At 46.8% G+C, this 12,380-nt stretch overlaps 1 protein-coding gene across 2 annotated transcripts; it reads right to left on the reverse strand.

Annotated features, from left to right (window-relative positions):
* Positions 1 to 1,782: 1,782 nt before the first annotated feature.
* On the reverse strand, positions 1,783 to 12,163 carry LOC135812534 (uncharacterized). 2 transcript variants are annotated; one of them, XM_065325874.1, is made up of 9 exons: positions 11,861 to 12,163; positions 11,081 to 11,145; positions 9,815 to 9,841; positions 8,943 to 9,008; positions 8,113 to 8,169; positions 7,033 to 7,098; positions 6,714 to 6,776; positions 5,298 to 5,331; positions 1,783 to 4,151 (listed from the first exon to the last, which is right to left on the reverse strand). In XM_065325874.1, the coding sequence occupies exons 1-9, from the start codon at positions 12,150 to 12,152 to the stop codon at positions 4,066 to 4,068; spliced, it is 756 nt and encodes a 251-aa protein (XP_065181946.1). In that variant the 5' UTR covers positions 12,153 to 12,163; the 3' UTR covers positions 1,783 to 4,065. The 2 variants fall into 2 exon arrangements, with proteins under 2 accessions (XP_065181946.1, XP_065181939.1); XM_065325867.1 differs by having other exon boundaries at positions 9,815 to 9,847; positions 11,861 to 12,161.
* Between the last annotated feature and the right edge of the window lie 217 nt (positions 12,164 to 12,380).

The following is a 12,380-nucleotide window of genomic DNA, read 5'->3' on the forward strand; positions in this document are numbered from 1 at the left end:
AGCAACTGTGGTTATGGGTCAGTGCGCGGCGCACTGCGTTCATTACGCAACTTGCCTCCATCACGCTCTGAAAGCATGCACTCAAACCCACGATTTCTCGTACGAGTCCATCCGTTTTTGCTCGATTCGTTCCAGTAACTTTTTTTTTTTACTATTGACACAGCCCTACTGGAAAACAGGTGGAGAACAAAAAGAAACGAGGAAAAGGACAAAACATGGGGGATGTACTACGCGATCTTAATGTTGACGCGTGAACTCCAGTTCCGTACGAATGTTCATTTTTAACCCTTTGTGGGTCTTACTCAATGTATGTGAGGGGTGGTCACGCAAACACGCGTACAAACAACGAGCCATAACTCAAGTTCCTTGAGTTGTAGGTATGGGTAAACTATATATTTTCAAAATCTGTACGCCTGGACGCGTCCAGAAAACACAAATATGACTATGTCCAGGCAAGGGTATGACCTGTGGTAGCCCTTCAAGTTGAGAGAAAATACAATTGCGAACAAAAAAGCACAAAAATCACAGCTCGAAGTGCATACCAAGTTCGTGATGGAGCTGAAGTCCTATGCTAAACAATCAGGTAAGCGCTACGTCTTGGTGAAGAATATATGCTCCTAATTCCGTCCTTGAACTCCAATACCTCGCCATCGGCGATGCACCAGCAGCAACAGTTCCACAATATCACAATTTTGGTTCGTTCACCTCAGCGCCGCTCGCGTCAGATTCACTCTCGCTCAGATGAGTACTCAGGCGCGATGTCACGCGTGCCGTGATTCTCACGGCCAGGCGAATCAGCTGATCGCACCTGACAAGTCCTTGTAAGAGTTGCTGTTGCTGTGCTTCCTCGCTGGTTGGTAAATTTGATTTCTTCATTCGGGGACGATTTATTTGAGCTAGGAGGACTCAACGGAGCTCTCTTTCTCACGACATTACACTGGAAATCCTCCAGGGACATCCAGCCTAGACTGGTGCCGTCAGTGTCCTCAGAAAGCTTTTCTGACACGGCTTCAAGAGATGCACTCCCATTCTCGAAATGCGTGTATGGCGGATGGTCGTCTTTTCCAATTTCACCAGACTTCAGTCGATCGATACTGCAAAAATTTGTATAGTAAGTATGGTTGTTTTTTACACCGTTGGAAAGCCTGGGACCTCAGCTGCGAGTGGAGCACCATTTTAGTTGTCTCCTAGCAACAAAACTCACAGAAAATGCGATTTTACTGTAAGGGTCACATACGACCCTTACGCTTATGTGAGACCCATAAAGGGTTAAACCAGAGGGAAAGTGCGATTTCGATTTTCCGCAGTGCGCGGACTGCAGCTGAATGATGTAATGAAGGCAGCGCGCCGCGCATCTGGCCCATACAAAAGAGATCACAGCTGCACACTCTTGTTTATGGACTCTTGATATTTGGCACACATTTGACCTTGACCTTTCGCCCATCGCCGTCGCCGATGATAGCGATGCTATAGCAGGAGCCATAGGCATAGAGGCATAGTACAGTGAAACCTGTCTAAGACGACTGCACTGCTCATGGGACCTTCAAATCTGGTCTTCGTTACCAGGTGGTCTCCTTATCCAGGGTCATTTGACTGGAAATAGCATCCCTTGGTCCTGGTTGCAGTGGTCTTCTGGAACAGGTGGTCGCCTTATCCGAGTGGTCGCCTTGACAGGTTTTACTGTATCTTGCACTGGGATTCCACCATTCAAAGGCTTGCAAGGCTGAACACACACACACACACACACACACACACACACACACACACCACATACTGCATGAATATGGTTTGTACAGAGCACAATAATTGATATCACAGCCTGCAAACCACTGGATTCTCAAGCCTAGAAGAAAATAAGATATGAGCCAGGGACTACAGAAACCACCCTATGGCACTTTTTGGCGAAAATTTTTTTTTTCTCTCAAAATGTTGGTATGGTATGGTAATGTGCTCAAACAAAATTTCAAGTTGATCTGCGATGGTAAAATGTGCCTAACCACCTATTTAATAATGGCATATCAATTGAGCAATATAGAGCAAATTTATGTACACAGTATGTAATGTTCTTTGTATATCTTCATTCTTGCTACTACGTAGTAGTTAGGCAGTTCAAATGTATAGTGAACTATGCCCTCAGCTTCATCCAGTGATGCCTGCGCGCCGTCCACTAAATCTCGGTAGTACTGCCGCTCCTCTTGTGCTAGCGATGTGTGCGAACACAGGGCCTGGACACTACATTTCGTCTCTTCCTCTGTACGGGCGACACGAATTTTGTACCGCAGATTGTCACACAGTGCGCATACGTCTGTCCTTGGCTTCATCACTTTGATGTGTGCTGCCTGTCTCCTCCAAATGTGGCAAAATGACCTGTAATGAACAGGCGAATACTGTGTGACGGTCTTGGTGTAGATGTATGCAGACTTCTTGTGCTCGGATGCTGGTAAGTATACTGGAGGGTCCTCAGCACGACCTCGCTCCGCTGCAGGTTGAGGTAGACCGTACATGTTAGCATAATTATGACTAAATAAACTGCACTACATCCTGCTCTATGTCTGCTGAAATGGCCAAGTGCTCTGGTGTTCTCCCAGTCAAGCCATTTTGTGCCAGTTGAACGACTCCTTTGTTTGCCTTTTTTGAAGGCGCTTCATTACATGACTTCCAACAGCATGAACTGCCATGAACACGTCTTTGCACAACTCGTAACCACGTACATGATAGCGGAAATAGAAAGGTCGATCACCACCGCCAGTCATCGACTTTCGCATGCTTCCAGTCAGTGCGCCCAGAACAAACTGCTTGAACTGTTGAAGCGCTTTTTCGATTCTCGCAGTTTAGAGACTTCAAATATGTAGTCCTCGAGCTGCTGCTCTGGGATGACTTTCCAATGATTCTTCGACTTGCATCCACAGCCTCTCTCAATCCCATCGCGTATGTCCAAGGAGACCACGCTTCACCTGCTCCGTCGTCGGTGGCTCAGGTGCGGGGGTATCTGGTTCGTCATCCGATTCCGAGTAGTCGGTGTCACTCTCCGCGTTTGAAATTTCCGAGCTGTCGGGGCTTGGCGTTTTCGACACAACACTAGCAGCACTCGAGCTTGCTGTGACTCCATACGTCTTCTTCTTAGGTGGCATATCATCGCCGTCGCTGTCAGCATCGGTGTCGGAATCGCTCGCGGACGACTCGCGGGTGCCAGCGCTGAATCCGTAAAAATTCTCGTCGTCCGATTCAAGCGCCTTCGCATCAGGGACTAGTCGACTCCACACAGAATCGAGTTGCGTCGTCTACTAGATGTTGTAGCCATAATCAATCACAGTAAGTGGAGCCTCATGAGTTACTCGACAATCGCTCGAGCTCGGAATCCTTCCCCGACCACCTAACAAGACGAGAGACGGAGAAGCTCTTGAGTCTTGTCAAAACAAAAGTGACGAGTTCTGCGCTTCGCGTAACTACTTTGAGTCGCGTGACTTTGAAACGTCATAACTTGATTTTGATATCAAACGTCGTAGGGCGGTTTCTATAGTCCCTGGCTCATATTATTTCGTTGTCATACGCTCAAATATGCCCTAAACATGAAGCTAGCAAGTATGCACATCAAGGAAAATAAGTCAATAAAAAGACTTGAATCTAAGATCACCTAACTGGAAGATCACGCTAATCCCAGGGAATACGATACCAGAGCACTGAAATACGGCACACAACTGTATCGCCATCTAGAGGGGATACGAGGGGAATGAGAAGAGACGACGGCTAACTACTTAGGCAAAGCGATACACAACGCCGTCACGACCACCACCACCTGGAGTAGTAAAGTTACCACTCAACAATTACACATATCCTATCATCAGGCTAAAAGAAATGAACAAGACCGGCTATTTCAGCTATTTCAGCTGATTCAATGATTCACCGCTGTGCTGTATCAGGGAGTCGTCAAGTATTTGACGACTCCCTGTGCTGTATATACGCATGCAAGTTATTGCTGTGAAAGCAGGGAGTAGTAAAACAACGGTATTTTACTACTCCCTGGTTGAAAGGTAACTGCGACATGTCCGTTTGACAAATCCGTGTTCAGCTGTCCGCTTCCAGCGAGTCGAAGGCACGGAGCAGTTGTGTGGCCTGCGATTTTGTCTTCAGCAACTCATCCGGGGTAGAACCTGCAAAAGCAGAGCATACAAGCTTGCACATGATTGGAAGCTGTGGCCTTTAAAAAAAAAAAAAAAACTGTGACTTGAGACGAAGTAAATACAGTCAAATCATGTAAATAACAACCTCTGGTATTATAGGCTATTTAAAAACCACAACTTGCGAATAACGGCACAATCTTTAGACCCAGTGACCATTTGACTGCATATGTTCAACCTCCACCATGTGAAGTTCATCCATGGTACAGCTGTATATAGCAGTACTGGCAGGGCAGGATCAGTATCTATTTTCGTCCGATGATCGATTCAGTTCGTGAAACTCAGAGCTGCGAAAAACAATTGCTCATTCTTCTGTCTGTATGTTCAACCTCGTGAATAACAACACTTTTGTGATGCACGATCGAGGGCCGTTATTCGTAAGATTGACCGTACATGCGAGGGCAGTGCGAGCACATTTTAACATCCCGTCCGCACACTAGTACACATCATACATGGGCAAACAGGGCCGGAGGAAGGAGTTCAGGAGCGGTCTGGCCAACCTTTGAGGGGGGTCCGGGGGACGTCCCCCGGGAGAAATATTTAAAATTTACGTGAAATAGAGCGAATTTGGGCATCTCTAAGGCTCCAGAAAATGCAGAAAATTATAGTAAAAGAACACAAACACAACTTTTTTTTATCCATATCAGCCATACAGTGCCGGTCACGGAGTCCTGAGCTACATGTACTTCGAAGCACATCACACGTCAGCAGTACAGTCGAGTCATGTACCTCTGGATTTTTTTACACCGGTTTTGCACGAATCACATCATCATGGACCATCCAGCTGGGAAAGTGGTCCGGCCATGGCCGGACCAGCCTGACCGGTTCCGCCGGCCCTGGCAAAACTGTCACCCCAAACTCCAAACTCTTCCATTGCCCCATCACCTAACCAGCTCCATTGGTAGTTACGACTCACGAGTCAGGAAGCAATATGCTGTATTTTCCGGAGTAAAAGCTGCACCCCCATTTTTTTGCCACGAAATACAGACATCTACCCTACTTATCACCGTTAATTTGATCATCGTAGTATAAGCCGCACCCCTATTTTTTGGGGTGAATTTTGAGTGTTCAAAGTGCGGCTTATACGCTGGAAAATACGGCAACTGTTCTACGCCTCACCTATGCTATCCACCTTCCTCTGCAGAGCAGCAGCCTGGTACAGGACAAAGAAGACACGGAGAAAACCGAGAAGCTATTCACCCAGGGTCCACAATACAAAGCAAGGAGTCATCCGAGCAGAGTCGGCAGAAGTTTTTTTCTTCCTGTAACAGCACTTTCGTAGTACGAGACAGACATGGACACAAATGATGAAGAAGTACATCAGTGTTGCCACATCATTATAGCCAAATATCAGGAGGATGAAAAAAATAAAAATGCATCATCCGCCCCCCTCCCTTCAGGGTAATCCCAATACACACGCGCACTCGGAACTGTTAAGAAAACCTTTCACGGCTTTGCGTGAGACTCAGGCTGAGTTTTCTGTATTCCCCAGACAGCTGATGATTCGCTAAGCACCTTAGGAATGAGCTATGGAAACACTCGTGATGAGCAGTAAAAGCCAAAATCTGGATCATTTTTCTTCTTCTTTTTTCCTGAATATCACAGAACCATCAGATGCTGTACAGCGGGGGCGGTGGCATATTGGATGGAAGTGGGGACTTCAAAACCAAGCACAAGGTCAAACTTGGACACTTTCATCGGTCAATTGTCGGCAGGTCATGACAGGCCTCAAAAATCAGCAGGCTACTGACATGTCGGCAGGTGTGGCAACCCAGGTACATGTACAGTGAATCCTGTCTGAGACGACCGCTCAAGGGACCTTCAAATTGTGGCTGCTGTGCACTAGGTGGTCTCCGTATCCAGGGTCATTAGACTGGAAATAACATCCCAATCGCAGTCGAGCGGTCGCCTTGACAGGTTCACCGTATTCAGATGGTTGTACGCGGTACAGTCAGACCTCGCATACCGTATATTCTCTATTACAAGCGCTGTGCTTCTATCTTTTCAACACCCCTCTACCCCGTGCTTATATTGGAGACCGTGCTTATATTTGTTTCAACCAATACATCCATACAGAGCAAGAAGAAATACATGCTAGATATTATGCATGCAGCATTGATTTCCACCAAGACCGTGCTAATAATAGAGACTGTGCTTATAATGTTTCGAAAGGTGCTCACAGTGTGCTAGTATTAGAGACTGTGCTAGTAATGGAGACCTGCACTTATAATAGAGAATATACGGTAACCGCACACATCCGTTTTCCACAAAAAAATATCCGGATAGGCGAGGGAACCAGATAATCGAACACACATACTGCATGTATGCATGGCATATGCTGTAAATCGGTAACCAGCGATTTTGTTCCGGATGGCGAGGGATCCGGATACAAGAGGACCGGATAAGCGAGGTCTGACTGTACCTCGTAGTTATGATAAGAATGCAGGAAACCACGCATTTACTGCAAGGATAGACGCAGCATTCCATTTGACTCCCGTAACGACGCACGGACACGATAGCGTTTCAAACGCTCACCTTCGCTTCGGCCTCTTCTAGTTGACGAATCCTCTCCTTGAGCGCCAGTTGATCGTACTTCTCCTGCACAACCGGCAAAGAACAAGGGCCAACAAGGTGACAACGGTTACCCACACCGTATGGCATGAAATGCTCGGCAATTGCTTCGCCATCTGTGAGCCCTGCGAAACCTATTTCCGAAGGAGAAGCCACCCATTATCAGCCACACGAAGCAGAGGCGCGTATAAGGAACTGCAAGAGCCATGCACAGCAATGCAAACCAAGCCAGGCACTGCACCCCCCCCCCCCCCCCCCACCCAACAAATGTACCTGCACCTACCTGTTCGATCTGTTTGGCAAGCTGGAGGCAGTCAGCTCTCTGATCCTCGCGGTGGCCATTCTTTCCCTGATCGATACAGTGGAAAATTAAAAAAAGAAAAAGAAAATGAGATGCACAAGTCCCCGTTCACATGCAGAGATTACAACGGATGCTCGTACAGTCATCAACGAACGCACACACACACACACGCACGCACGCACACACACACACACGCACACACTAAGGTCTATGTAAAAAGAGTGTAGGGCAACCAAAGTGCATAGGAATGTTGTTGTTATTAGTGGTGGTGGTGGTATTGCTGCTGATGATGACACTGTTGCTGAACCCTTTACAGCAGTAAGCTGTCTCGCAGAGTACCAATAGGGGTTGCTCAGTACTACCCAAGACGAGTTCAAACGGCAATTCGTCCATGCTGTGCGTCGGCTCACCACTAGCAACTTGCCTGCAGGAGTGATTTCGGTTAATCAAGAGTACATAACCCCTGCATACCCTGCTGTCCCGACAAAACCTCACGTTGATATTATATTTTTTTATGACGCAACGGTCCTTGCACCAGTGATTTAATGACATGTGCATGGGGTGTCTTCGCGCATCACACATGTTTCCTTGAACTAGTTTGTACAGGATCGAATGGGGCTTTGTCCACCACAGGTTCAGGACACATCTGACAGTACGTGTACAATACATATCGCATCATAAAAATGACGTCAATTTGAAATTCTGTCGGCACAGCAGCCATAGTGGAATTGCACACTTTATTTAAAAAAATTGGGGGGGGGGGTATGTACTCTTGGTTTAACCCTTAGCAGCTCAAATACTAGAACAAGTTGACAGTACTAGTACCTCCCCTACTCCACTTCATGCCAGTGTATGTGGTATCAACTACTGTTGAGGACGTAGAAATCTGATGGGATGACCGGCGTCGGCGTCCTTACCGCTTTTAGCGGCTACACGCACTGCAGTTCACGTACACTTAAAATAGGACCAGCAGCGCTCACGGCTGCGAGCCAATGTCCACTACAGTAGATAATCACTGAATATTAATCCAGGGTTTGATGGAGAGCACAGTAGTGCACATACCGCATGTTCCGGTAAGACAACATGCGACGGGATGGAGAGGATACCTTCGGCAAACTCCTACAGAGAGAGGGAGAGAGAGGGAGAGGGAGAGAGAGAATGAGAGAGAGAGAGGGGGGGGGGGGGGGGGGGGAGGAGAGAGAGAGAGACATCATCGGAGAACAACAGCAACACAGTCACAATCACAGAGAAGAGTCGATGAGCAGTATGACAGTGTATTAAAAAAAATGGGAGAGAAGCAGTATAGTCAACTCTTGGCATGTGAACGGTGAATGCAGTGCAACGTATTTCAAATGTTCAACACATCATACCCACGCAGTGTTCATGATTTGAGCGAGCTAGTCCATGCTAAGGATGCCATGGGCTGTGTGACAGCAGCATGATTGTATCAAAGCAATATACTGTAAGACATGTTATTATAACGAGTCACAAATTTAACGATTGTCCAAAATCCATAGGATAACAAGAACATACGATAACGATCTTGCAGTCTTCAGGCATATCCGCACATAACACATATGTGGCCTTGCAGCCTCAACAGAACTTATAATAACGAAGAAATGTAACTCGTTAAAACTTTCGATTTACTTCCTCGTTATATTTACATGTCTTACAGTATACAGCCTGGTATCAAGGTACTCATAACGCTATGCACACCGACTATGGTAATGGCCAACCGTCTCTCTCTCTCTCTCTCTCTCTCTCTCTCTCTCTCTGTCTGTCTGTCTGTCTGTCTCTCTCTCCTTCTCTCTGTCTGTCTGTCTGTCTCTGTCTGTCTGTCTGCCTGTCTGTGTGTCTCCTCCCCCCTCTCTCTTTTTCTCAGGCTGTCTTACCCTGAACACATCGCCGTACAGCACGGAGGCAAAGTCCTCGAGCCTACGTTGGTACTGCTCACAACCCTGCAGAGACGAGGAAGTAAGATGGGTAAACAGGCATGAAAATACAGTGAAGTACATGGACCGCCCGGCCCACACCCACATCATACATATAGTAATTAATATTGCATTTAGCGTGGAGTAATTCATACAATACTGCTCTGCAACTTTTCGCATACACTGCTATCTCGTTTATCCGGGCGGTCCTGGACCGGGCACTGCCTGTAACTTTGAAATGTTCGTAACTCCGAATCACATACATTTAGATGGCCCCCATTCCCGGCCAGGCCTTTACAGTCTCTCATTTCTTGGTGCTGACCGCTTTAATGCACTACCCGCTATCATTCGATCCCAGCGTACTTTGCCTGCTTTTCGCGCTAGCTGCTCACAATTTCTCCTTGGGCACCCTGTAAGAAGGCCATAGGCCTGTTGGGTATACCCAAGTAAAATAATAAATACTACTACTACTACTAGATGGGGAAAGGCAAGAGAACAGAGTACGACGTCACTATTCTCACAAAAAAAGTGACAAAAGAGTAGTAATATTACCACCAAAACTGGCCTAGAGGGTGTTCGGCTGACCAAAGTGCCAGTAACTACCGTTACTTCAGTGTCCTGATAACCGAGGTATGACTGTATAAGCATGTGTACTTCTCTGCGTGGAAGTACGGTAATTCGTCGTGTAAGCCGGGTGAGAAACATGGGATTACGACGGTGGGCCAAGATAATGTAGAAGTAGTAGCAGTTTTTTTTTTATTCTACTAGGGGAGTCCCGACAGGCTACTGCCATTTTACTGGGAACCCTAGATGTCACATAGCAATGCACATACCGTGGAGACCACATCCGCGCTCAGATCCTGCTTCTGCCCGTGACCAAAATACGAAACAAAACCAAGACAATTGGCATAACGCACGCACACGCGCGCGCGCACACACACACACACACACACACACATACACACACAGAGAAGACTGTACAGTCCATTCAAGAAGTCAATGAAAGGGAGACTAACAACTTGTTGTGGGATTATCATTATAACCATTTTATAACCACAAAAACAAAACAAACAATAATACTAGTAGAGTGCCAGCACAAACCAGTGCAGTGCTTCAGACATGAACTGCTCACTATGAAACAATAATACTAGTAGAGTGCCAGCACAAACCAGTGCAGTGCTTCAGACATGAACTGCTCACTATGAAACAATAATACTAGTAGAGTGCCAGCACAAACCAGTGCAGTGCTTCAGACATGAACTGCTCACTATGAAACAATAATACTAGTAGAGTGCCAGCACAAACCAGTGCAGTGCTTCAGACATGAACTGATCACTATGAAACAATAATACTAGTAGAGTGCCAGCACAAACCAGTGCAGTACTTCAGACATGAACTGCTCACTATGAAACAATAATACTAGTAGAGTGCCAGCACAAACCAGTGCAGTACTTCAGACATGAACTGATCACTATGAAATCTCTCTTACATACTAGTACAGTCAACCTTGCAAATAATGACCCTCCCTCGGCCATGAGAAAAGCGTTGTTATTTGCGAGCTGTCGCTATTCGCGAGGTTAAAACTTTAAAGGGCACGCGACCAAGTGGTTCCTAGGTCTGAGGGTAGTGTTGTTATTCGCGACGTGTGGCTAATATCCGAAGTTGCTATCCGCCAGTTTGACTGTTGGCCATTGCCAGACGGTAGAGAGACATGCCTATAAGGCTAACTGTAAACATACAGCAGTACAACCCTACAAGTAAAGTGACTTTGCTCCACTCTCTTCGTTGTTCTAGCCAAGAAAAAAACGTAGGGGGGGGGGGGGGGGGGAGAAAAAGTTTGCTTTTTTAAAGTTTTTTTGCAGTGTTCCGCTATTGCCTTGTCACAAAAAAAAGCAATGTACGGGTGCACCGAGAACCCGGAACGATCGATTTGTGGCCGCATTTTCGCTGTGTGAACTGAAAAACCCTAAAAATCGAAAAATGGGTAGGGCGGTGCGCTATCAGAGTAGGGAGGGGGTGCCTCTCCCCCCCCCCCCCCCCCCCCCTTTGGCTAGAACCCTGCTTTTGCCAATCACAATAGTTGGAGCCTGGAGGAGTACCTCTGTTATTGTGGCTTTCAGACCTGCGACGCCGTCCTCAGTGACACTGTCCACTATGTCCAGCACTGCAGTAACAACGCCACCAACAACACACACAGACATGAACGCACACACACACACACACACACACACACTGTCACACACGCACACCCCCATCGCTGAAGCGATGAGAGCGAACAATCTATGTTAAACATAGCAATTTGTGCAGGAATTACACCTTGCAAGGCTGATGAAATGACCGCCACGGATTTTGGCCTGGTCTATACCACACAGTTGATTGAAGTGGCTTTTTCTGACACACACACACACACACACACACACACACACACACACACCTTTGGGCACACACACAGAAGTAAATACAAATCCGTTCGCAAGCCCGCTGGAGGAAAGGAATTGTGAGCTACACCTGAACACATATCCAATGAAACTTCAGCAAAGCGTACATCCAAGGGCCGTAACAACCTGCATTTCATAGTAGGGATGTAACGAATGTTTGGTGTTCGGGCAGATAATCGTTCGTGGAAATCGTGGCTCGTTACATCTGTACTGTAAAAGCAGAAATGTTACAGGTCGAAATGTTTAGGGGGGGGGGGGGGGGGGCAAGTACGTGTTATAACAATGTGTGTATGGGCACAAGGTACATGTACACAGAACCAAGACAATAAAATAAATACATGTAAAAGTATTTGACAGAGAAGTTGATGGTATCAACCTCTCACTGTTACACCCATCTTAGTACCTTGATCGGCAGCAGTACGAGAATCAGTCCGCACTCACCTCCATCGATCGCCCGTTGAGGATGGTAGCCGAAAAGGTGTACAGTGTAGTCCAAATCCTCCGAGCCACAGTCTGCAGGATCACCATCGGCCATTTCTTGGTGCCACACTCTCACGTGGACACGAGATAGAAAGGAACACGTAAAACTGGTAAAGAGACCTCCTTCACACTTTCTCTCTCTCTGCAACGTATACCATGGTAGACGTTCAATAGTGTATGTGGCGAAAAGCGCTCTACTTTTACTTTTTAGCTTCTTTCTATTTTGCAGACCTGTTGTTGTGCATTGTTGCATTTTCGACTTTTGAAAACCATGAAAACAGCGCGGGAAACGAAAAAATTAAAAAGTGTATTTTCGCGTTCGCTAGCAAGCGCATCGCGCAGTGCAGCGCCGGCACATGCGTAGCTACACGCAGGGAGTACGGTATTGTATGGCCCGGTGTACATGTAATATGCCCGAAACTTTGCCGAAAATGCTTTTGGGAAATTCTCGTAAACCTTGCCGAAAATGCTCCCAAACCTT

This window comes from Sycon ciliatum, chromosome 1, assembly GCF_964019385.1.
Source record: "Sycon ciliatum chromosome 1, ocSycCili1.1, whole genome shotgun sequence".
Classification (NCBI taxonomy): Eukaryota; Metazoa; Porifera; class Calcarea; order Leucosolenida; family Sycettidae; genus Sycon; species Sycon ciliatum.